Genomic DNA, 25,797 nt, shown 5'->3' with positions numbered 1-25,797 from the left:
TAAAAATTGGGTTTTTGGACTACATCTGGCAAAGCTTCTGAGCTACTCCCAACTCAGTGCTCTGGGGACCAGGTAGTCCCAGGTTGGGATCAAACCCAGACCTCACGCATGCAGAGCATGCACTCTAGTCCACTGAGCAATCTCTTCAGCTGCAAAGATCTGTTTCGTTTTCTGTCCTTTCCAATGACTACACCTTTGGAACAGCACATGGCTTGTGCCAGGAAATGGAAACATGGATGTTTCTTTAAGGGTCATGCCAGGGTGCTGGGGAGTGCGGTTCCCGTCGGATGTTTAGCAGGCCATGTGGTACAGAGATCCAAATTCAGGGAGCATATGGGAGATCTGTACTGTATCACTCGAGCTGACTCCTGGCCTGTCTCTGTCCTTGGTCTCTTCCACACCCTTCCTGAACCCTGAAAAGAAGCACCAAGATGCCATAAAGGGTCTTGGCCCGCCCTCTCCCCCCTGCAGAGCATAAGTCAGGGGCTTGGAGAGAGGGGTACATTCTGGTGCTGGCTGTTTTTTTGGGACACATTCAGTGATGCTCAGGGCTCACTCCTGGCTGGGCTCCGGAGATCACATGATGTGCTGGCAATAGAACCTGGGTCATGGCTTGTTCTAGCCCCTGCTTTAGCCATTTCTATAGCACCTTATGTGGAAGTTTCCTTTATTTAATTTGGGCTAGGGATGCAGCTCAAGACTGAAGGGCACACTTTGCATGTGGGAGGCCCAGGTTTGAGCCTCTGTACCACATGGCATGGTCCCTTGAATACCATTGGGAATAACTCCCTTTCAGCACTGACTCAGTAGTAGTCCCCAAGCAGCACCACCAAATGTGGCCCCAAAATTGTATAATATATGTATACGTACATATAATTTTGTTTTGCTTTGTTTTTGGGTCACACCCAGTGGTGCTCAGGACTTATGCCTGGCTCTGTGCTCAAGGATCACTCCTGACAGTCCTTGGGAGGCCGTATGTGGTGTCGGGGATCGAACCCGGGTCAGCGGCCTGCAAAGCAATACCCTACCTGCTGTGCTATCCCTCTGTTTGTCTTTTGGGTGGCCACACCTATGGTGTTCAGAGCCTACTCCCAGCTCAGTGCTGGAACAATGTGGAACCAGGAGTCACACCTGGGCCTTTTACATTCAAAGTATGTGCTCAGTCCATTGAGCCACCTCTCCTGCCCAGTTGAAAACCATTTCCCTTTCCCTTCCCTTTGCTGCTGTTTCTGTGACAACCGACAGGAATCACACATTGTGCTCCAACCAAATTTTCATGTTCATCCCCCTCCCCCCTCCCACATTGGGCTATACTGGCCCCCTTCTCCCTTTACAACCAGAGGAGAAGAATGTAAGAGGGTAAATTTAAGAAGAAATGTCGGGATGGAACCGAAGCGATAGCACAGCGGGTAGGGGGCACTGGCCTTGCATGCGGACCACCTGGGTTCAATCCCTGCATCCCATATGGTCCCTGAGCACTGCTGCGTATGACCCAGAACACAAAAACAAAAGAAATGTTGGAGTGAAAAAAAGTGTCTGGGAAGTTGAGGCACATGGAAGGAAAAGGAGGAGCCCCAGGTCTCTGCAGACACCCATGCTCCACCAGAGCCACCACAGAGCCACACCCCCAGCCCCAGGCTTCCCTCCTGGTACCAAGGTATACCTCAGCACCAGGCACCACCATGGCTCAATGTGCCAGGGAGGAGGGCGGAGTGGGCATTTCCCCGAGTATCATCCTCTCCTCAAAAGCCTGCTTGGGGGCTGGAGCGATAGCACAGCAGATAGGGAGTTTGCCTTGCATGTTGCCGACCTGGGTTCTATTCCCAACATCCCATATGGTCCCCCGAGCTCCGCCAGGAGTAATATTCTTGTGTAACCCCTGTGCACCACCAGGTGTGACAAAGTCCTGCTAGGAGGTCTTCATCCTCAAGCCTGGTGTTGAATTTCTAATGTTGCCATTTTCATGTGTCATTTTTTGGGGGAGGGCAGTTTTAGAGGATTGACCACAGTCTGGGGTACCCAGGGCTAATGCTGGCTCTGTGCTCAGGAGTAACATCTGTCCCTTCTTGGGGGACCACATGCGGTACCTGGGATTGGTACCATCAACCAGGATGGATTGGCTTGGAGAACCGTATGTGGTTGTTATGGGGATTTGAACCAGAGTTAGCCACACGTAAGGCAGTACCTAAGCCCCTATAGTATCTCTTTGGCACTCCCACTCTCCCCCAACAACCATGTACCATTTAAAATATATAAAGTTGGGGGCTACACCTGGGAGTGCTGGGGTGGAGCATCCTGGCAGTGTGTGGGGAACAAAAGAAACGAGGGACCAAACCCAGGGTTCCTGCTTGTGTGGGATGTGCTCAAGTCGTTTGAGCCACCTCCCCAGCCCTTATTGTGGCTGTTTTTATGATTTTTGTTTGCAGTGCCAGGATTGAACCCAGGGCTACGCATAAGAAATATGTGCTTGGAGCTGGAGCGGTAGCACAGTGGAGAGGGCATTTGCCTTGCACGCAGCCAACCTGGGTTCAATTCCCAGCATCCTATATGGTCCCCCAAGCACTACCAGGAGTAATTCCTGAGTGCAGAGCCAGCAGTAACTCCTGTGACCCAAAAAGCTTTTAAAAAAAAAAGAAAAAAAGAAATATGTGCTTTACCACTGAGCCACAAACCAGCCTCTTTGTGCTCTGACTGTGGTAATTCTGAGTTATGTACATTCTGTTACCTTTAGCCCCTCCAGTAACTTCCACCAACTTCACCATTCTTAGCTGTGGCATCTTTTCGATCTTAAATTCAGTTCTATGCAAATACAACTTCCTGACAACTTGCCTAGTTGTTGTGGCATCCCGAGTAAGTCCGTTTCTGGTTCATCACTTCAAAAATAAGAATGAGGGGGCAGAGAGAGCTCGCCAGGTTGAAGCCACGAATGTTTTGCATGGAAGAGGGCTAGGTAAGATTCCTGGCACCACATGGTCCCTCAAGCATGGCCAGGAGCTGGGAATGGTTCCTGAGCACCCCTGGATCTAATTAAAAGATGAAATGCAACAAAAAGGATGAGACCTATAGTGGAGGGTTGTTGTGGGCTGTAAAAAGAGATGTGTATGAGAGTCTTAGCTTGATGCCTGGCATACGGCTGGCATTTCATGCACATTCTTTCCTGTCTTTGGGAAAAGGAATAGTGAGGGAAAGATAAAAGCTGAAATGAGGGGCTGGAGAGATATTGCAGAACGCAGTGTGCTTGCCTTGAATGCAGCCAACCCGAGTTCCATTCCTGGCACTGCATCTTGTTCTGTGGGCCCCACCAAGAGTGACCCATGAGCACAGACTCAGAAGCAAGCCCTGAGCGCAGGTGGGTGTGGGCACCCTCCTTCCTCCAAAGGGGAAAACAGAAGAATCTGAGACAAACACTTTCATGGAACCCAACCAATTTTGGGTCATGCCCTTTGTCTTTTTCCATTTCCCCGAACCCCTCAAAGAACAAATCCACTCTGACTTTGTGGGATATTCTTGAAATTCTACCCAGATCTGAGGCTTGGGCTGGTACTGGAAAGCTAGCTGATGTGTGTGCGCGCGCGCGCGCGTGTGTGGCCAGGTAGCTTTTGTACCACACCCGGTGGTAACTCATTCAGTCTGGTTTGCTCAGGAGCTTCTCTGGGTGGTGTTTGGTGGATCATAAGGTGCAGAGGATGGATCCTGGGCTTTCTGCATGCTAAGCATGTGCTCAACCCATTAAGCATCTCTCCTGCCCTGAGGTGACCTTTCAAAGATGGGAACAGGAAGCAGGCAGGGCAGGGCACATCTGGAACAGTCTGATTCTGGGGCATCCCAAAGGTTTCTGTTCTGGGTTTGCATCACCTGGGCAGCAGGTTGGTTTGGTGAGAAAGGAGGGGGATGGGAAAGTACCCGGTGTGGCCTGACCTGGTTTCCAGCAAGGATCCACCCTGTCAGTCAGGGAAGTAGTCGCCCAGATTGAGGCCACCCCCTGCCCCACATTGGCACAGGGTGTGGCCCTGTGGCGCAGAACCACTTACTGGCTAAGAGAATGCATCCTGGTCCTGCATGAACCACATCTACCGCTCCTGGTGACACACGCATGTGTGGACTTGAGCCCACACTCATCCACTTCCAAGCACACTCTCCAGAGCTCAGAGCCTTCCATCCTTTTCCTTCCTCTCTCTCTGCTGCCCTCCTAGTCCAGGGAAGTTCAGATTTAGGTGCTGGAGACAGAGTACAGCACGCAGGGCATTTGCTTTGCTTTGCACTCGCCCAACCCAAGTTCAACCCCCAGTACCCTTATGGTCCCCTGAGCCTTCCGAGGAGTGATCCCCGAGGAAGCCCTGAGCACTGCTGGGTGTGGCTCAAAAAAAAAAAACTCTAAAAAATAGAAAAAAATTCAGGAGAATTAGACATATTTGGAAATACATGAATAAACAGCTTCCCGCCCTACCCTGAATGGTGAGGTCAGTCCTTCAGAACCCCAAACTCAGGAATCTGAGTGGAATTGTGTAGAACATGGAGCGAGGGCTGTGCCAGGCCTTGGACAGGCAAGCATCCAACTACACAGTTCAGTAAGAGCAGTCACGGGTCTGGGGGTAGCTTAGCGGCAAGTGCCCGTGTTTCTCCTTTGTAGGCAGGAGGCCTGGTTCAATTCCGGGCACAGCATGGTCCCCTGAGCACTGCCAGGAGCACTGAGCTGGATGGAACCACTGAACACCACCCAAAAGAAAATGCCCCCCATTTAATAGAAAAAAAAATCCAGGAGCCAAAGAGATAGTACAGCAGGTAGGACACTTGCCTTGCATGCAGCTGACCTGAGTTCAATCCCTGGCACTACCTATGGTCCCCTTATCACTGCAAGGAGTGTTCCCTGAGTGCAGAGCCAGGAGTAAGCCCCTAAGCACTGCTGGCTGTAGCCTCAAAACAAATGAGAGTCCAGTTACTTTTTGGTCAAAGGAGGAGTGTGTGTGTGTGTGTGTGTGTGTGTGTGTGTGTGTGTGTGTGTGTACATGTCTGTCTGTGCATGTGTGCATGTGCAGTAAAATGGAATGTCCCTCTGGTGGGAAGTCAAAGAGAGGCCAGAGCAAGACTCAGTCCCAGGTCTCTGAAGGGCAGACACACCAGCCTCCCTGCCTCCCTCCTCTTGGTGACTCTGGGTCCTTGAAGCTCTGTCCTCCCAGCAGCTGCTGGCCGCCAGGAGAACAGACGGAAAAACTTCTGGAGCCCAGGGAAAGTCCTGCCACTTTATTCTCTCTGGTTGGAAAGGAAAAGCCCAGCTATTTCTTGAACCCAGAGAAAAGGAGAGGCCAAAGAGGAAGTGCAGGGGAGGCGGGGGCAGCGGGGCGTCCGGGGCCTCCTCCCTCCAGCCCCCACCATACCTCACACAGACTGCAAAACAACCCAGCTTCTTGCCAAGGGAACTCAGGCCGGCTGGATTCCAGCTCTGGGCCCAGCTCCCCCCTCCTGCTCGCTGGAGGGAGTCTTGACCCTGCCTTTTCCCTACAGGATCAGGAGGCCAGGAGAAGCAAGCCTGTCCCTGCTCAGAGCATGGCCTGGGAGACAGTCCAGGGCCACCACAGAGAGTGTGTCTGGGGTTCCTGGCCTGGCAGGTGCCCACGCGCTGCTAGAGAGGGCAGAGCGGCACCGTGGAGGCTCACCTCCCAGCTTTCCTTCCAGAGCCCCCCGGGGGTGGAGGCCGGGGAGGAGGCTGAGCTTTCCTGAAAAGCCTCTGGCCCCTGGTACCAGCCCCGCCCAGCCCTCCCACACTCGGCAGCAGCTCCCAGCCTGGCCAAAGGGTGGGGCAGGCTGGGGCAGGCCGAGCACCCACTGCCCACTGCCCACTCCTCCACCCTCCTTGGTGCAGGGAAATAAAATCAAATCCCAGGCTCTAGGGAGTTTATCCTCCCTCCCTCCCCCCTCCCTAACTCCCTCCCCTGTCGTCCCCCCCCCCCACTTCTGTCTCCTCTCTCCTTTTAAAAACACCTTGACCCCTCCCTTTCTCTCTCCTAGGAGTCCCTCTTCTGCTGGGGCTCAGGGTCAGTGGTCAAGCCATCTCTCCGGGCGGCAGCACTCGCCCGCTGACTTTCCTTGGGGCCCATATGTCTCCTTTTCTCAATCTCTTGGTGCTGATCACAAGTCCAGGCATTCCTTAAGGCTGTCCAGGGAGCTGCCTGTGAACAAAAGGAGAAGGGTTTCCGGTTTTAAAAACCAAACCAAAGCAGCCTTTCCTAAAAGCCCCGGGATACAGCAGGAAAACAAGGAAGCAAAGCTGGCGGTGGCTCTGGCTCCCTGGCAGCTTTGAGGAGAGGTGCCAGCAGATACCCAGTTTGAAGATAAACAGCTTTTATTTGGGGGGGGGGAGTAGGGTTGGGGCCACAGCTGGCAGTATTGGAGGCCCCCGCAGGCAGTGCTTGGTGGGCCCGGCGGTACTAGGGATTGAGCCTGGAGCTCCTGCATGCACCCCAGTCTTTCGAGCTATCTTATTCAGTCTTAGGTAAGCGATTTTTAAGAAAGGCTGAAAAAGGGACTGGAGGGCCAAAGCAATCAATCGTACAGTGGGTAGGGCATTTGCCTTGCATGTGACCATCCCGGGTTTGATCCCTGGCATCCCATATCCGAGCACTGTCAGGAATGCAGAGCCAGGAATAACCCCTGAACATTGCTGGGTGTGACCCAAAAAGCCAAAACCTAAACAAAACAAAAACAAAGGGACTGGAGAGGTGCTTGCCTTGTACACACTGACCCTGGTTCCAAGCCTGGCAGCTCTTATGGTTTCCCAAACACTTCAGGAGCAATCCCTGAGCATGGAGCCAGGAATAAGTATTGGCCCCATCCCATAAAAAAAAAAAAAAATTAAAAGACTCTCCGCACACCTGAAGGTACTGGCAGAGGGACAAAGCCACGCGGGTTCCGGGGCCGAGACCTCCAAGCCTACTCGAATTGGAGTCGAGCATCTTCCACCCAGATCCTCCAAATTCCAGTAGGCGGGGGTCACACCCACCACCTGGCCCCCTGGCGCCGTGTAATCCCATCAGCGGCCAAGACTCAGAGACTATAAAATCCAGATCCCGGACGAGAGCAGTGCAGTCTCTGCCCCCGCGCTTCGGTGTTCCTTCCCGGAGTCCCTTGGAGGGGAGCGGGTTGAGCTTTCCTCCCCACCCCGGCCAGGGCTACGGCAGCCGGAGACCTCCAGGACCAGCCACCACCATGCTGAGACCACTCTCCGCACACCTGAAGGTACTGGCAGAGGGACAAAGCCACGCGGGTTCCGGGGCCGAGACCTCCAAGCCTACTCGAATTGGAGTCGAGCATCTTCCACCCAGATCCTCCAAATTCCAGTAGGCGGGGGTCACACCCACCACCTGGCCCCCTGGCGCCGTGTAATCCCATCAACGGCCAAGACTCAGAGACTATAAAATCCAGATCCCGGAACCGCGCGGCCGCGAATGCGACATCTTATTATCTCATTCCTACTTTGGACAAACTTGCAGGCTGTCGAATGTAGCCTGCCCACAGGGCAGAGTCTGGCAAACTCCCCGTGGCCTACCAAATATGCCAAATACCAGTAACAATGATGGGTCTCATTCTCCTAAAGAGCCCTGAATATAATCTCAGGGCTAGGATGAAAGAGACGTTACTGGGGCCTGCTCGAGGCAATCGACGATTAACAGGATGATGAAAAAAATGAAGGGCTGGGACTGGGAAGGTAGCTCAACAGACTGAGCACAGACTTGGCAAACAGGAGACCTGGGTTTAATCCCGGTACCATGAAGTACTCCAGCACTGTTGGGTATCACCCAAGAACAAACAAAAGGCCCAAGGGGGCCAGAGAGATGCCTCAAAAGACTGAGTACGTGCTTTGCATGAAAGAGGTTCAGGTTCAGTTTCTGTCACCATATGGCCCATCAACCTCTGCTGGAAGCCGGTCATATTCCCTGAGGACTGCTGGGTGCAGGGAAAGAAAGAAAGAAACAAAAGAAGAGAAAAGGGAAGGGAAGAGAAAGGTTAAATAAAAGTCAGGGAGCTGCTCAAAGGATCAGGCAGCATGCTCTGAGTGTAGAAGCTCCAGGTTCCACGAGGCATCAGAACTCACCCAGCACGGTGTGTGACCCCCAAAATAAACATAAAAAGATAGTGTTTGAGCTGGAAAGACTGTACGGGGGTTAAGGTGCCTATCTTGCAGTTGGCTGACCCCAGTTCAATTCCCGGCATCCCACATAGTCCCCTGAGCACTGTCAGAGTGACCTCTGAGCACCATCAGGTAAAGCCCCCAAATCAAACCAAAACTAAATGACAAACAACTTTAAAAAGAGGTTCAGGGGGCTGGAGCAACAGTACAGCGGGTAGGACGTTTGCCTTGCACACGGCCAACCCAGGTTCGATTCCCACCATCCCATATAGTCCCCCGAGAACTGCCAAGAGTAATTCCTGAGTGCATGAGCCAGAAGTAATCCCTGTGCAACGCCGGGTATGACCCAAAAAGCAGAAAAAAAAAAAAAAAAGACGTTCAGGGGCTGGAGAGATGGAGAGATAGTACAGCAGGTAAGTGCTAGCCTTGTACACAGCCGTACACAGCCAACTCGGGTTCAATCCCGCAGCACCCCGTACAGTCCCTGGAGCACTGCCATGAGTGATTCCTGAGTGCAGAGCCAGGAGTAACTCCTGAGCATCACCAAGTAGGCCTCCTCATCCCTTCCAAAAAAATGTTTCAAACTAAATAGATATGAAAAACATCTCTCAAAGTTCAACCAGGAGGGGCTGGAGCTATAGTACAGCGGGTAGGGCAGCTACATTGCATACAGCGGACCTGGGTTTGTTCCGGGCAACCCATATGGTCACTGACAAGTAATTCCTGAGTGCAAAGCCAGGAGTACATCCTGAGCAACATCAGATGTGGACCCCAAACAACAACAACAACAACAACAACAACAACAACAAAGCTCAAACAGGAAACATGTTCATTCAAGACCTTATTCTCATTAAAAGACTGCTCTGGGCTCTGTGCTGCCTCACTCATCAGCCCAACTCTGGATATGTAGGAGGGGAAGGTGAAACTCATAGTCTATGACCAGGAGCCGGGTATCTCTTCTAAGCCTCATTGTCCTCACCAGAGGGTAATCTGTTTCCTTCTGTGGAATCCACACAGTACCCTAAAGCACAGGGGCTCACCTCTGGTCCCATTACCTAGGACTTCAAAACACTTTCACCATAGAGCTCTCCTCCCCTTGCCCTTTTTTATTTCCCAGATAAGGGGCCGTGACTCACCCGAAAGTCAGGTGAGAGAGGGTGGGGTGGTGACATATAAGCAAACAAGGAGTCCCTGGCTGGAGAGAGAGCACAGCGGGTAGGTTTGCCTTGAACGCAGTTGACCCGGGGTTCAGTTCCCAGCATCTCATATGGTTCCCCAAGCACCGCCAGCAGTAACTCCTGCGTGCAGAGCCAGGAGTAACCCTGTGCATTGCTGGGTGTGACCCAAAAAGCAAAATAAATAAATACAGCTCCCATTAAAAAACAAAACATAACAGGGAGTCCCTAGAGACATCCTCACCCTGGAAGGACCCTTCCCCTTGTGCCCACCCAGGGCGATTCCTTTTCCAAGGGCTACTCTCCCTAAAGGGAATGAGAGAAAAGCCGTCACACGTTTCCCTTGGGGCACAAGAGAGTTCAGCTTCAGAAGACATTCAGGACTATCTGGGCACCAGGATTTCTTTCCCACTTGGAGTCTCTTTCCCCGCAAGTCAGCGGTAACCCGGAGGCGAGAGCAGGGTGCAATCACGTGAAGCGCTCGCCTCGGCAAGGTTTGCAGAAGCCAGCTTGCCGGTCCCTCCTCGTGCATTCACATGCCTCTGCCTTGCAAGCTTTCCAAACACGCCACCCAGGCCCTGCAACACTCTCCCCCCACCTTAGCTCCTCCCCAAGCCGGCAGGAGCTTCGCGAGGCAGAAAGGGGGAACAGACGCCGCCCGCCGGCTTTGCCAGCGACTACAAATCCCGACAGCCTCGGCGCGACGCAGGCGCACGGAGCTCAACGTGCCTGCTGCTGGAAAAGTGTGTCACTGGGGCACGAGGCGCTCCCCGGGATCACATGGTACCTGCTCCAGTGCCGCGTGCGGCCCGGGAACCCTGGGTTGCTGGCGCCTGCGCAGAGCCTTCTGTCCCAGGGAAAAAGGCTGGGGCAAAAGGCGGCTGAGATTGGCAGAGTGAAATATTGCTGCCGAGGGAACGTAGCAGGGCACACGTCTCGCTGCTTTGCGCCTGGGCGCCCCGTTTCTCCCCATCACCTACTTACTTCCTGACTGCAGCCTCTCTCCCACTGGGACTTTTGCACCGGGAGATCCAGATTCTCTGCCCTGCAGTGCTGCGGAGCCGACTGGCAGTGGCACCCCGGGCACTGCAGAGACGCGACCCTCCTCGATGCCTTCTAGCCCGAACTACTGCAGCTGATCCCCCGTTCCCCTTCCCCCACACTCTCTCTGCTCTTCCCGTGCAAAGCAGACCTCCGCGGCCTCGGCGTCCCACCCTTCTGCAGGCTTGCAGCCCGGCTACCCCAAGACCTTGGTGCAAGGTGCCTCGGATCCGGGTCGTAAACCGCGGGGTGCTCCCCGCCCTCAGCCAGTGTCCCGGGGAAGACAGCCGCAATTGCAACCTCCAATCTGTGTCAAGGTCCAGTTTGAATGACCACTCTCAGCCGGTGAGGACATGACGACCCTGGATTCCAACAACAACACAGGTACGGAGGTTCCTTTGCGGTCACCTGTCACTGTTTCCTTGCCTCCGTCTCTGCACCTTAAAACGGGAGGAACTTCGTAAGGGACTAGGGACTCCTTCAGCTCCGGAGATTTGCTAGCGGGCTCAGGGGTCAGGGGCTGGGTCATTCACTTGGAAATACACTCCGAGGAGTGTCCCCCTTCCCCCCAGAGTTCCGAAGGTCTCTTGAACCTGAAGGACGGACTTAGATCTGGGGGCAGGGGAAATGAGAGCGGGTGCAGGTGGTGGAGGAACAGTTGAGAGGGGACTGGAAGCTTTGGAGCAGTACCTTGAAACGCCCCCGTCTGTCCACCCCTGCAGCGATGTCATGCATGGACATCGCGGAAGGAGGACTCCCTCCTGCCCCTCCTCCTCTTCCCTCAAGCTCCAGGAAAGCTTGGAAGCGGTGGGGGACCCGGACTCCGGGCAGGAGGGGTTGGAGGACCGGGTGGGATCTCCCTGGGGAATCCTCCGTGATCATGGAGAGAGGTACCGGAGGAGCCCAGGGAGTGGTGCCCAGCCCCACGGAAGAGACCCACAGCGCCGGGGCAGCCCGGCTCGGCTCACATGGACACGGAACCGGGTCCACGTGCTGCGTTTGTTTTCATTCAGCAGAAGCCGTGGCCGCCACCCCATTGGTTGTTGCCTCCCGGCCCCGTTACATAATGAGCTCCGCCCCCGGTCGCCCCGGCAACGCGTGTCCCCGTCTCTCCTCCCCTCGGTGGTCCCGGCCCCACCAGCGATCAGGGTCCGGCCAACGCGGCCGGCGCCCGGGAGGGGCGGGGCGGGGGCGGGGCTGCTGCTCCCGGTTGATTGACGGGCGGCCGGGGGCGGGGCCTCGAGAGCGGGGCTCCTCGTTGGGGAGCCACGTGCGCGTGGCACACGTGGAGCGGGGACGTGAGGCCGGCTGAGGGCCCGGCTCCCGCCCCGCCCCGCCGAGATCTGGGTGAAGCTGGGCTGACTCACCGCCCCCGCCTGCCTCCTTTTCCTGTGGGCCTGCCGGGTGCCCCTCCTCCCCCATCGGGGGCGCCCAGTAGGATGGGGCCTGCTCTGACCTCTTGTGGCCCCCTGTTTACACCCCTGGGGACATCACCGGCAGCCAGCCGCCCTTCTCACTCCCTTTGTTCTTGGTGCCTGAAGGCCCAGCTTCTTGCCCGCCCCAGGCATTCCTGCCAGCATTACCTAGCCCCCATCTTCACGGGCTAGCCCCTGGGGGATCTCCCCCAAAGGGCTGTGTCGGTGCAGTGCGGAGTTATCCCTGAAAGGGCCCTGAAAGGGTATTAAGTCTCCTTCATTTTATTTTTTTTCTACAGAAAGGAAAATAGAGCCCAGGAGGGAGTTGGATCTCTATGAGGTTTTAAAGTGCAGTCGCTGGCCAGAGATTAGATCTAGAACTAGAGGCTGGTGTTGAAGGGGCCCCTCATTTCCAGCTTAGAGGCCTCTTAGCAGTGAAAGTCTTTTCTCCCCTTCTGGGCCCGGGTGAACTAGGTCAAGTTCACTTACCAGCCCATCCGTCTCCCATCCCCCACCCCAGCCTTGAAGTCGTAGGAGCGGGTCTGTTGTGCAATGATTTCCAGGGAGCTCGGTTCACCCTGACCAACCTTGGGCTATTTTGAGGCTGCCCTGCTCAGCTTAGTATGTGTCAGTGGGTGAGCGAGACATGTGCCTCTGTGGACACGGCCGCCTGGCCCCTATTGGCTTCCGCATGTCCAGGGACCATCCCTTCTCCTGTCCAGTTTATGGCAAGCCAGTTGGCAAAGGTGTGGCAGACAGGTCACCTTTTCCTCCTGCTCATGCCATAGGAATGCAGCCACCTGGTTGACTACAGTGTGCCCAGAAGGTCAAAGTCCCTGAGTGGCCAGAGAGCCAAGGTCATTGCGACCAGGGCGAGACTGGCAAAGGGGAATTCCAGAGCCCTGGGCCAAACAATTTGTCCTTCAGGTTCCCCTCCTGTAGCTTACATGGCAGGGTCCTTCCTGAACTCAGTGGTCAAGTCCCCTGACTTGATTCTGCTTTGACGACCCCGTCAGACTTGGCACCCCCAGAGAACACAGCTTCTGGTCTGGAGACATGTGACGACCCTCCTCTCCGAGAAGCGCCCACTTCTTGGCCATAGGGGACAGGCCTGCCCTTCACACCAGCAGCTGCTCCTTTATTTGGGGGACATTTGGGCGTGATGAAGGGGGTCTCAGCTGCTCATCCCCTCAACGGGCCTCCTGCGGCTCTCGGGGAGAGAATCCAGGGCGGGTGGTCATACATCAGACACCCACAGGGTCATGATTCTAGGAAGTACTTACTCTAAGGAGGAAGCTGAGTGGCTGCAAAAGGTCCCTGAGTGTGGGTTAGCGGCGCCTGCAGCTGCATGACAAGCTCTGTCTACTGTGTAGAGCTGCTCTTAGGGTTTTCCCGGGGACTCCCAAGGCCAGGGGTTTCACGTGGTCCAGCTGTGATTGGGGAAGGGAAGTGCAGAGAGACTGTGCCCTGGGACCCCCCCCCCAGGGAATGGCAGCCGACTCCCCTTCCCTGTTCTCCTGCCAGGTGGCGTCATCACCTACATCGGCTCCAGCGGTTCCTCCCCGAGCGGCACCAGCCCAGAGTCCTTGTACAGCGACAGTTCCAATGGCAGCTTCCAGTCCCTGACCCCAGGCTGCCCAGCTTACTTCCCACCGTCCCCGACTGGCTCCCTCACCCAGGACCCCGCACGCACTTTCGGGAGCATGCCACCCAGCCTGTCGGAGGAGGGCCCCCCTTCTTCGTCCTCCTCTTTCTACAATGGAAATCCCCCAGGAGGCCTGCAAGTGGCCCTGGAAGACAGCAGTCGAGTGTCCCCCAGCAAGAACACAGGCAACATCACCAGTGAGTCCAGTTCCAGCTGACCTCAGGGACGGGAGGCAGCCAGGCCTGGGCGGGGGGCCGAGAGCCACAGTCAGTCCTGGAATTTTTTTTTTTTTCTTTTTGAGTCAAACCCAGTGATGTTCAGAGGTTACTCCTGGCTCTGCACTCAGGAATTACTCCCGGCAGTGCTTGCTGCTCTGGGGACCATATGGGATTCTGGGGATCGAAGCCGGGTTGGCCACGTGCAAGGGAAACGCCCTACCCACTGTACTATCGCTCCAGCCCAGGACTTTTTTTTATTTTGGGGGTAGGTTAACACCCAGAGTTGCTCAGGTTATTCCTGGCTCTGCACTCAGGAATTCCTCCTGGCGGTGCTCAGGGGACCATATGGGATGCTGGGGATCGAACCCAGGTCAGCTGTGTGCAAAGCAAGCGTCTCCCTTGCTATATATCTCTGCAGTCAGATAAACCTGGACTTCTTGAGTTGCACCAGCCCATCTGGTCATTGGCTTCTGCTCTCTCCCTTGGACCCTGGAGTCCATATCCTTAGTGTTCCCCCACCCCCAGGGTGTCCAGCCCAGAAAACCTCCCCATCTCGGGGGGCCACGCCGACAAACTCTCCTGCTGCCCCTTCCCACAGAGCTGAACGGCATGGTGCTGCTGTGCAAAGTGTGCGGGGACGTGGCCTCCGGCTTCCACTACGGCGTGCACGCCTGTGAGGGCTGCAAGGTGAGGCGGTGGGGAGGACAGAACCCAGAGCCCGGCCCAGTCCCGAAGCTGCGGGGTGCAGGGGGTGGGGGTGGGGAGGTGTTAGCTCTCAGCTCCAGTCCGGGGGAGCCGATTGAGCCCAGAGGTCGCCTCTGCCCTCCAGGGCTTCTTCCGCAGGAGCATCCAGCAGAACATCCAGTACAAGAGGTGTCTGAAGAACGAGAACTGCTCCATCGTCCGCATCAACCGCAACCGCTGCCAGCAGTGCCGCTTCAAGAAGTGTCTGTCCGTGGGCATGTCTCGGGATGGTGAGGCAGGGGGTGCCCGGGTTCCTTCCTCCCCACCCCACCCCCATCTAGTTTGCATAGCTGACACCGGATATCACCCTCCTGGGTAAACACTGGCTTCTTCCCCCTTAGTCCCCCAGGTCACCCCCTGCACTCTCCCTCCTCGGGAAACCCCCTTGGTGGCTGGTTTTAGGCCCCCGTTGGAACCCTGGCCTTCAGGGTCTGGCCCTTTCAGTAAGAAGGAAGGAAGGGGCGTGTGTGCGTGTGTGCGTGTGCGTGTGCGTGTGTGTGTGTGTGTGTGTGTGTGTGTGTGTTGGGCTTCCTGACCTGGCTCTCGTTCTGTCACAGCTGTGCGTTTCGGGCGCATCCCCAAGCGGGAGAAGCAGCGGATGTTGGCGGAGATGCAGAGTGCCATGAACCTGGCCAACAACCAGCGGAGTGGCCAGTGCCCACCGGCCGGCTCACCCACCCCGCCCCCGCCCCCAGGCCCCCTGGGCACCACGCCTCCCCCCCTGGTGGGCTTCTCCCAGTTCCCTCAGCAGCTGACGCCCCCCCGATCCCCAAGTCCGGAGCCCACCGTGGAGGATGTGATCTCTCAGGTGGCCCGGGCCCACCGGGAGATCTTCACCTATGCCCACGACAAGCTGGGTACCTCCCCGGGCACCTTCAATGCCAACCATGCCTCCAACAGTCCTCCGGCCAGCACCCCACATCGATGGGAGAGTCCGGGTGGCCCGCCGGCCACCAATGACAACGCTCTGGCCGCCCAGCGCCACAACGAGGCCCTGAATGGTTTGCGCCCAGCCCCCTCCTCCTACCCTCCCACCTGGCCCCCTGGCCCTGCCCACCACAGCTGCCACCAGCCCAATGGCAATGGGCACCGTCTCTGCCCCACCCACGTGTACTCAGCCCCAGAAACCGAAGCACCGGCCAACAGTCTGCGGCAGGGCCACTCTAAGAACATTCTGCTGGTGAGGGCACTGTGGGTGAGGTGGGCAGGGGGCCGGGAAGACTGGATTTAGCTCGGGGCAGCTGGGTGTGCAGCCCAGGCAGGATGCTCCGCCTCCCCAGCGCCTGGCATGGCTCTGCCTAGAATCCGTGGTTGCCATCTGGCACCCGGATGAGCCATCCCGGGGCCACAGGACCTCTGGCCCCCTTTAGAAAGCAGCGTCCGGAGCCCCTCGGACTCCACCCTTCCACTCCTCCCTCCCTCACATCCCTTCCTCCACCAGGCGTGCCCCATGAACATGTACCCGCACGGGCGCAGCGGGCGGACCGTGCAGGAGATCTGGGAGGATTTCTCCATGAGCTTCACTCCCGCCGTGCGCGAGGTGGTCGAGTTCGCCAAGCACATCCCCGGCTTCCGTGACCTTTCTCAGCACGACCAGGTCACCCTGCTTAAGGCCGGCACCTTTGAAGTGAGTCTCCCCTCTGAGCCCCTGCTCCCTGCCTTGGAGAGGACGTGCTGGGGGAAGGTGTGGCATCCGGGGTGGGCAGCAGCGGGCTCTGGAAGCCCCCCACAGTCTGTCCAGGGGTGGCGGGATGGGACACCTGTCCCAACCACTGGGCTCTAACCATGCACCAGGACCTGAGAATAGCACCTTTGGCGACAGTCCACCCCCCACCCCCCGCCTTCGCTTGTCAATCCAGGCAGGAGCAAATGGGTTTGAGGGGAGGGCCGTGAGCATCATCAGAGCCTGTCAGCTGGATTTCTACATTCAGAAGTGGGTGGCGTGGGGGGGTAGGACACTCCTCTCCCTCCACCTGCCCCTCACCCCACCTCCATCCTGTGCCAGTTGTCTCCGGAAAACACGAGGGGTGACGAGGCCCGTGCCCCTTCCCCCCAAGCCCAGGTAACGGAACCCCCTCTCCCGCCAGGTCCTCATGGTGCGCTTCGCGTCGCTGTTCAACGTGAAGGACCAGACCGTCATGTTTCTGAGCCGCACCACCTACAGCCTGCAGGAGCTTGGTGCCATGGGCATGGGCGACCTGCTCAACGCTATGTTCGACTTCAGCGAGAAGCTCAACTCCCTGGCGCTCACCGAGGAGGAGCTGGGCCTCTTCACGGCCGTGGTGCTGGTCTCGGCAGGTAGGTCCCGCTCCTGCCGGAGCCGGACCCGGGGGAGGAGGCGGACGCAGTTGGATTCAACACACCTTTTATGGAGGACCTACTCTATGCCAGGCCCTGCACTGGGCACTGGGGATACAGACATGATTCAGACAGTCTAGCTGGGGAGACAGACTCATACTCCACTAAATATAAAACAGTGAGATAAGTGTCACAGTAGAAGCATGAACCAAAGGCTTTGGAAGCAGAGACAACTATTTCTGCCTGGGGGAGCTGGGGAAGGAGGAGGTGGCTAGGGAGTGGGGGGAGGAGGGGGGGAGTGGGGTGGGGTGGGGTGGCGGGGGCGGGTAGAGGAAGAGACTGGTCAAAGGGGGTGGGGAAAGGTGACCCAGGCAGCGGGAACTACAGAGCGGAAAGCAAGGGGGCCGTGATGGCCGGTGGCAGGCAGGAAAGTGGCCTTGTGGGATCAGGGAGGTGTTCAGCCCGGCTGAGCCCCGCTCCCAACCTTCAGGCATCTCCTGCTAGGGGTGGGGGTGGTGTGGGGGTGTGGGCAGAGATCTCAGAGAGGAGTGGGGTGGTGCTCCCCCTCCCCGGCCTCCCCCGGGGGCCTTCCCTCCTCGGCTTCAGGGAGAGGCCGCGCAGCCTGCAGCCTCGGCGTCGGTGGCCTCCTCCTCGTAGACCATGAGCGGTTCCTCGTAGACCTGGGGCTGCTCCGCGTAGACCTGGGGCTGCTCCGCGTAGACCCGAGGCGGCTCCGCATGGACCCGGGGCTGCTCCGCAAAGACCTGGGGCGGCTCCGCGTAGACCTGGGGCGGCTCTGCGTAGACCTGGGGGTAGAACTGGAGCGGCTCCTCGCGGACCTGGGGCTCCTGCGCCTCCTCCTCCGCTGCCACCTCCTCCTCCTCTTCCTCCGCCGCCTCCTCCTCCTCCTCCTCCTCCTCCTCGCTGGAGGAGCTGGTGGTGTCTGCCTCATTGCTGTCGTCTTCCCCACAGACCGCTCGGGCACGGAGAACTCCGCATCGGTGGAGCAGCTCCAGGAGACGCTGCTGCGGGCTCTTCGGGCCTTGGTGCTGAAGAACCGGCCCTTGGAGACTTCCCGCTTCACCAAGCTGCTGCTCAAGCTGCCGGACCTGCGGACCCTGAACAACATGCATTCCGAGAAGCTGCTGTCCTTCCGGGTGGACGCCCAGTGACCCGCCCGGCCGGCCTTCCGCCGCTGCCCCCTTGTACAGAATCGAACTCTGCACTTCTCTCTCCTTTGCGAGACGAAAAGGAAAAGCAAACCAGAATCTTATTTATATTGTTATAAAATATTCCAAGATGAGCCTCTGGCCCCCTGAGCCTTCTTGTAAATAACCTGCCTCCCTCCGCCCTCCGCACACCTCCCACCCCCCTATTTAAACCACTATCCCCCCCCATCCCACCCCATTCTCTGGCTCCCTCCCCCCACCCCGAGCTGTTCTATTCCTGTCTCAAATCCAATAGTTCGCAGCTGACTCCTGTACTGTGTGCTCTTTGGGGGGCGGGGGGCGCTGCCGGGGGCCGGGGCGGGTGTGTCTGGTAATGTTGCCAAGGCCGGGGGTGGGGGCACCTCTCCATCTGGTCAGTGTGTGGGACGGGGGCTTGCAGCAGATGGGAGGATACAGGGAAACAGCACACAAGTCTAAGGGGGGTGCCCAAGGGGGTTATTTTCATCATATATTTATTACATAAATATATAGTAAAATAGACGAGCAACAATTACCATAAAAATATCTTTCTTTAAAATCCTGACCCAAAACACAACGGGGTGAAAAATCGCACATAACAGACATACTGATTGTCAACGTGGGGCAGGAGTACAAGCCCCCCCAGTCACCCCGACCAGTCCCACCCCACCCCGGGGAAGGGACCTACTTCCTTCCCTGTTTCTGGCCGCAACCCCCCCTCCCCGCCCCCCAGCACCAGCTTCTCATACATTCAGTAGGGCCTCCAGGGAAGAGTCCCCCTCCCCCACGGGGGGGGCGGGAATGACGGTCCCCCCCATGGCCGTGTCTGTCAGCGCCCTGCCCTCTCCCAGCCCTGCAGGCCCGCCCCCAGGGGAAGGGTTCGGGGCTCCCCCCCGCCTCCCCAGGTCTGAGCAGGGAGGTGGCTGGATGAGGTATGTGTGTTATGAGTGATGGGAGGGGAATACTGAGATGGAGAGGCCGATGGTGGGGGCGGGCTAGTGGTCATGGCTCTGGCACCCCCTTGTCCTGGCCTGGCCCCCTCATCCGATTCCCAGCAGTGTCTCCCCCCACCAATACTGCACCATCTGCCCCACCCTGCCTGCCCTAGTGCCCGGGCCAATACTGGGGGAGGCGTGCTGAGCACCTGCGTCAAGGCCGTCCCCCTCATTAGCACCAATGACCCCCAGGAAGGGGGCCCTGTCCCCCACTTCCACAGCAGGGACTGGGACAGCTGCCTTGAGAGCAGGCGCACGGCACCCCTGAGTGCCCGGCTCCCCCCCGCCACGCGCACTCACGCACACATTCACGCAGAGGAAAGCACCCCCCCCCCACAGCACCGCGAGGGAGGGGGCGGCATGGGGGTCACAGCTCCTAGGATGGGGCGGGGGGCTCCCCAGGGCCTGGGAGAGGCCATGGCTGAGAAAGGTGATGGGGGAGGGAAAGGGGATGGAAGGACGTAGGTGGGGGCAGATGGGTCAGGAACCCACTGGGCCTCTGGGGGTGGCAGAAGGGACAAAAGGGATCACGCCTGGGACCCGAGTAATACAGGAATCAGAACCCCAGGAGAGAGAGGAGAGAGACAGACAAAGACAGCATGGCGGCCCAGGGTCCACGGGGGCGGGGCAGGTGCACGCACAGGTGACAGTGGCTGCTCACGGCCTCCTCCCCACCCTGGACGGAGGGGACGGGCGAAGCCGGAGGCGGCACAGCATGGCCTGCCAGCACACAGGTGTGCGTCTGTGCGTGCATGTGTGTGTGTGTGTGTGTGTGTGCGTGTGTGTGTGTGTGTGTGTGTGTGGAGGGGGCTGTGGCAGGCCTAGGGTCAGGATGGAGTGGCAGGTTCCCCACTGCTTAAGACATTTTTGCCCCAATAGTGCAAAGCGCAGGAAGCCCTGGCACCCCTCCCCCCCAACCCTGCCCCACTGCCCATGGCTTCCAGGGGGCATCTACGTCCACCCTTCCATCCCTGCCGTCACACAGCCCTGAGCCCAGGGCCCTCTGGTCTGCTCTGTCCTGCCCGCCCTTTCCCCTCCCCACCCTCTCCACCCCTCCTCTAGCCCCTGAGGAGGGGGGCCGGGGGCCCTTGGGGGGAGGAGTAAGCGGGGTGAGGGGGGCGGCTCCCCCAGTGCAGACCAACAGAGCGCTCCCCACCAGGGCGGGGGGGAGGGGCTCAAGCCAAAGTCCCTGAATTAGAGAAAAGAGGGTTAGTCCCCAGAGGCGGAGGGGCAGCTGGCCTAAAGAGCTTCCGAGGGAAAGGAGGAGCACCGACCAGCCCCTCTCCCGGGGCCCCAACTAAGTGCCATTTATCTAAGCGCCCCCCAGTCCAGTGGCTGCCTGCCCCACCTGCATTGGGTGGGGGGGTGGAGGGCAAGGAGGGCGGGGTGTGTGGGGGGGAGAGAACCCAGAAGCCAGATGGGAGACAGGGTCTGCGTGGGGCGGGGGATGGGGGTGGGGGGGGCAGCGCGCCCCCTCCCGGTGCAGCATCTGGACCGGAGCTAATACTGCAGGCCATGAGGAGGCAGAGCGGGGGGCCACGGTTTCCCGTGCGGGGGTCCAGGTGGAGAAGTAGGGGGCGGACGGGGAGGCCCCTGGGGCTGGGCACTTGAAAGGGTTGCTGTGTGGGCAGCAGGGCAGGCTGGTGAGGGGCCAGCTGGCGTCCAGCGTGAGAGGTAGATGGAACTCAGCGGGCACGAGTGGCAGAGAGCAGAGGGAGTCCTGGGGCGAGTGTGCCAAAGGGGCACGGAGGGCAGGGGCAAGGCAAGGGGGTGGCCAGGACCCTGTGTGTGAACTCACAGCTCTGATCGGCAGCCCTACCCTCGAGGGAGGCCCTGGTTTGGGGGCAGGGGGACAGTTCTCTCTGACTTGGGGGAGGAGGGGCAGCTCTCAAAGTGCTTGGGGGTGGTTGGGGGGGGTCCTCCCCTCTGGCCAGCCTCAGTTAATAACTTAATATCATCTATCAAGCGCACGCTTTCTCGCTCTCTCTCTCTCTCTCTCGCTCTCTCTCTTTTTTTTTTCTTTTTCTCTCTGTCTAGGTTTTTTTTTGTTTTTTGTTTTTTTTTCCTTCTTCCTCTTCTTCATTTCTCTTCTCCCCGTGCCTGGTTTCCAAAGTGCAGTTAGAATGACTATCGTGTTTAACCTCCAGTGGAGGAGCCAGGCCAAGCCTTCCTTGGCACCCAGGCAGGAGGGAAGCAGAGCAGCCCTCAGCCTGGAGGGGCACCTCGGCCACGGGACGGGGGGCGGTGGGGGAGGGCTCTCTCGGGGACGCAGGGGTGAGTGGAGGGCATCGTCCCCCACGCCACGGTTCCTCGGACCCCCTACGGTCCGGATGGCTCGGGCCCTGTGCGTTCTCCCTCCCCTCCCCTACCTTCTCGGAGGCCGGGACCCTGGACACTGCAGGACACGGCTCCCCCCGCCTCCCACACTGTCCTTTTCATAGGAAGTTCATTGGTTTGCCCTGTCCCGGGGCTGCAGGCTCTGAGAGGGACGGGGGGCAGTGCGGGTGTGTGTGGGAGCTGCATCTATCCGAGGGCGAGAGGAAGGAGAGAAGAGGTGTGGGGTGGGGGGGTCTCCCTCAGCCCCCAGCTCTGCTCCTTCTCTCCAGGCTCCTCCCCACCAGCTCCGCACACCCTCTGGCCGTCTGAGGCTTTAGACTTCCTGATCCTCAAAGACCTCGAGGAAGAGTGGGGGGAAGAGTTCGGTGGGGCACTCGACTTTCATGTGGAGGAAGCGGCTGGCGTGGCAGGCCCCGATCATGCGGAGGTCAGTCACCTTCATCAGCAGCTTGGGCCAGAAGTGCGGAATGTTGTGTTTGCGGTGGTTGACGTAGTGCTCGAACGCCAGCAGGTATGCCTCCTGACTCTTCTCAATCTTGTCCACGCACAGCAGGCCCGAGCGGTCTGCGGGGGTGGGGTGGGGGGGGAACAGGGGAGGCGTGGGTGAGCGGGCAGGCGGGCGGGCGGGCACTGGCAGGCAGAGAAGAGAGGGCAGAGAGCGCAGCAGTGCGCGGGCGTGGGCTGCTGGGGTCGGCGAGGTGGACCCGAGAAGAGGAAGTCTGGGGTGGCAGAGGTAGGCGCCGGGGCAGAGAGGGGGTGAGGGGGGCCGCAGCAGGCGAGAGAGTGGGGGACGAGAGCGGGAACAGGAGGGATGGGGCATCAAATGTGGAGGGGACCAAGTCAGGGGGGCGATGACAAGGGAATGGGGGTGACAGCAGATGGGGCAAGGGTGGGGGGAAATGAGGCGAAGATCAAGACCGGGGGCGGTGGCTTGAGAGACAGGAGGGCGGGCAGGGCACCTGCCACACACGCGGCTGACTCTGGGTTCGATCCCTGGCACTGCACATATATGGGCCCCTGAGCCCCACGAGGAGTGGTCCCTGAGTGCAGAGCCAGAAGTAAGCCCTGAGCACGGCCGAATTCGGCCCCAAATACCCTCCTCCCTAAAAAAGGGGCAAGAGGAATTTAAGATGAGAGGCTTAGAGAGAAGACACCAGGGGTATGACACTTGCCTTCATATGCCCCCGCCCCGAGCTGTACCAAAACCTGAAGTACAGCCAGAAGCAGCCCCTGAGCACTGAGTCAGGAGCAAGCCCTGAGCAGAAAGACCAGAGGGGCTGAGACAGCAAGACCGGGGCCTGGAGACTGGAACACAGGGGCGAAGGGTGGCGGAGGTGTAGGGGACAGGGGAGTAGGGGACAGGAGGACGGGGGGGAGGGGCAGCGGGCAGAAAGAGCCTGTAGGAGAGGGACAGTCCAGAGCCCAGCCCACGCTGGGGCACCGGAAGCTTCTGGGCCCTGCAGCACCCCTCCCCCCTGCCCCCCCAGCCAGGTACCTGTTGACATTAGCAGCACAGCCTGCAGCAGAGCCACTTCCGTGTCATCCAGGTTAAAGGCAGAGAGTGACTTGCCCAGTTCGAAGATGGCGTCGGAGACCACGCCCAGGCCGCCATTCTTGAGCTGCTCCCGCTTGACGGCCATCTCCCCGCTGAGCGTCAGGGTGTCGCTCTCGGGGTCGTAGCGGACGGCCGCCCGCAGCGACATGATCTCCATGCAGCACCCCTTCAGGAGGATGATCTGGTCTTCGCAAGGCAGCTGCGGAGTGCAGGCGCACGGGCTCATCACCCCCACCGTCTCCGAGGGGGTCCCTCTGGGGGTCCTGCCAGCCCCTGCGCTGGCCCACTCGCTCGCAGGCTGCTGACACCCCATACTCAGGCTCAGGAGTTGGGTCCCTCGCGACCACCATGGCCACAGTGCTCCAGTTCTAACTGGCTGCCCTGAGTCTGCATCAGTGTCCCCCAGGGAGGGGGTCCTTTAAGGCATGGCCACCCCGGCAGAGAAAGGGGGGCAGGCAGGGTCCGTGCAGGGCTGGGGAGCTGGGGTGTCACTCAGTCCCGGGCCTGTGTGTGAGCAGAGCTGTGTGCTGGGTAGGCGGACTTCTGAGAATTCCTCTTTGTTCGGAGACCCCCACCCATGTGAGTAGCTGCTGGTATGGGGGGGGGGTGAATGTGGGGAGTATCCCCCTTTTCCCTCCGGTGGGGCACCATGTTGCACCCCCCCAACCCCGCCCCTTGCGCTGCTCACCTCGGAGAACATGGGCAGTTTTTTGGCAAAGTCCACCACGCGGGTGATGGCCGGGGTGATGATCTTGGTGAACTCGCTGAAGGCCTCGAGGTCCACCTTGTCTCCGTCCGGCATGGAGACGATGGGTGACTGGCCAATGTCATCGGGCTGGAGGGAGAGACTGGGGTCAGCTGGGGTCACAGACCCCTTCCAGCTCCTTGCTGAGGCTCCCTGCCCACCAGGGGGAGCTCCAAGGCAGCGCGGGGATGGGGGCCACTCGGCTGGCTGGGTCCCGGCCTAAGGCTTCTCTTTCACCTTGGGGCAGAGAACGGAGTAGGGCCAGAGCAGTCAGCTGGCTAATAATAACAATAATCATAGCCATAGTAGAACTAATGGAATAATAATAGAAGCTGCAGGGCTGGAGAGAGTACAGCAGGTATGGTATGGCTGAACCCAGGTTCAAGCCTAGAACCCTATGTGGTCCCTGGAGCACTTCCAGGAAAGATCCCTGGGCACAGAGCCAGGAGTAATCTCTGAGCCCTGTTGGGTATGGGCCCCAAATCAAAAACAAAAAGGGGTCAGAGAGATAGTACACTGGGTAGTGTGTCTGCCTTGCACGCTGCTGACCTGGGTTTGATACCGGGCATCCCAAGTGGTCTCCCAAGCACCGCAGGGAGTAATTCTTGAATGCAGAGCCAGGAGTAACCCCTGAGTATTGCCAGGTGTGACCCAAAAGAATTAAAAATAAATTAAAAAAAAGTGAGGCGCTGGAGTGATAGCACAGTGGGTAGGGCGTTTGCCTTGCATACGGCCAACCCGGGTTCGATTCCCAGCATCCCATATGGTCCCCCAAGCACAGCCAGGAGTAATTCCTGAGTGCAGAGCCAGGAGTAACCCCTGTGCATCACCGGAGTGACCCAAAAAGCAAAAAAAAAAAAAAAAAAAATTAAAAAGTGAGAACGAGGGCCAGAGCGATAGTACAGTGGGCAGCGTATTTGCCTTGCACATGGCCAGCTTGAGCTCAATCCTTGTCAATCCTTGGCATTCCATATGGTCCCCCAAGTATTGCCAGGGGTAATTCCTGAGTGCAGAGCCAGGAAGTAACCCCTCACCATCGCTGGGTATGACCCCCAAAAAGTGAGGATCAGGTTGAACCTATGATGATTTCTTTCTTTTCTTTTTCTTTTTGGGTCACACTTGGCATGCCCTACCCGGACCCAGATGCCAGCTTCCTGCCTGCCTCGCACACTCAGCTGGACTCTCGTCTCCCTGCAAGCTCGCCGGTCCCTGGGCGGGACACAAGCACCCGGTAAGTGCTCCTGATGCTGTTCAGTGATCGATCGCACGCTTCACCCTTGCTCCCATCCCATCCAGGAAAAAGGTGTGGTCGCCCCTGCCCAGAGAGAATTCAAGGAGGAGGGTGAGCCTGTCATCAGACGGAAGGGGCAGGACCAGACCACAGATAGCAACAGGTGCCTGACCCAGAACTGCCAAGGGGTGGGCTCCAGCCAGCCCCCCCTCCCTGGCCATGCCTGGTGAGAGGCTACCCTCTCTCCTTACCAGGAACTTGCGCCTCTGCTTCCAGTGGCTGCCCTGGGCGTTTGTGCTGCGGTGGGCCTCGGTGGCCACGTGGATCAGGTCCCACTCCTCGGGCGTGGGCTCGGGGCGCTGCTGCAGGGAGCGGAACATCTCCTCCTTGCGGCGCCGCTCCCGGTTCTGCTCGATCAGCCGCCGCTTGGCCACCCGCTTCGAGTCGTCTAGAACCACTGGGCAGAGAGGCGGAAGGCGCTGTGCAGGCGCCCCATGGCTTCTCAGGAACTCCTCCTCCCGGGGATGCGGAGACAGAGACCCTGGGGGCCTGGGGACAGCCCAGAGAACCGCAGGGCGGGGGGGGGGTTGGGTCCCCCCAGCCTGACTCCCCTCTGGGCTGGTTCTCAGCAACAGCATGCTCTGGGCTGAAGAGGGACGGAGTCCTTCTTAGAAGACTCTGAGCAGAGACAGGGGTATATTTTGGGGAGGGGAAGGGGGGCTCCAGGCCTCTATTTCCCCAAGAACCCCTCTCTAAGGGCCCCAGCTCTGGCCTGTCCCTCTGTCTGGGGATGCCCAGGGCCCGGCCCTTACAGTCCATGGCCATGCCCACAGCGATGCACTTCTTGAAGCGGCAGAGCTGGCACTGGTTACGGGTGATCTTGTCGATGACACAGCAACTATCATACTTGCATGAGTAGGTAGGATGGAGGTTCTTCTGGATTGTGCGGCGGAAGAAACCCTGGGGAGTGGGGGACATGAGGCAGCCCCTGACGCCACCGCGTCTGCAGGGCGAGGGAAGCCCAGGGTGAAGGGTCCTGGACAGACAGGTGGACAGACAGGTGTCCTCAGGCCCCCCCAGGCAGCT

At 58.6% G+C, this 25,797-nt stretch overlaps 2 protein-coding genes across 3 annotated transcripts in view; one reads left to right on the top strand and one right to left on the bottom strand.

The window, feature by feature from the left end:
- Positions 1-9,832: 9,832 nt before the first annotated feature.
- NR1D1 (nuclear receptor subfamily 1 group D member 1) lies at positions 9,833-16,882 on the top strand. The gene is given in 8 exon segments (XM_056128095.1): positions 9,833-10,725; positions 13,281-13,598; positions 14,218-14,306; positions 14,449-14,593; positions 14,921-15,543; positions 15,805-15,990; positions 16,451-16,693; positions 16,695-16,882. Coding segments are annotated over 8 exon segments (1,728 nt in total). The 5' UTR covers positions 9,833-10,694; the 3' UTR covers positions 16,788-16,882.
- THRA (thyroid hormone receptor alpha) overlaps positions 16,712-25,797 on the bottom strand; it is a 28,048-nt gene continuing 18,962 nt past the window's right edge. The window contains exons 5-10 of one of the 2 annotated variants that reach the window (XM_056128093.1): positions 25,524-25,671; positions 24,963-25,168; positions 23,424-23,570; positions 22,676-22,934; positions 21,617-21,744; positions 16,712-17,896 (exon numbers count right to left, since the gene is read on the bottom strand). In XM_056128093.1, the coding sequence (XP_055984068.1) occupies positions 17,264-17,896; positions 21,617-21,744; positions 22,676-22,934; positions 23,424-23,570; positions 24,963-25,168; positions 25,524-25,671 (1,521 nt within the window). In that variant the 3' untranslated portion in view covers positions 16,712-17,263. The remainder of the gene's footprint in view (positions 17,897-21,616; positions 21,745-22,675; positions 22,935-23,423; positions 23,571-24,962; positions 25,169-25,523; positions 25,672-25,797) is intronic. The other variant, XM_056128094.1, reaches the window with a different exon arrangement.

This window comes from Sorex fumeus, unplaced genomic scaffold, assembly GCF_029834395.1.
Source record: "Sorex fumeus unplaced genomic scaffold, SorFum_2.1 ptg000063l, whole genome shotgun sequence".
NCBI lineage: Eukaryota > Metazoa > Chordata > Mammalia > Eulipotyphla > Soricidae > Sorex > Sorex fumeus.
Note: the sequence above shows the minus strand (reverse complement) of the source record. Positions and strands in the feature narration are given on the sequence as shown.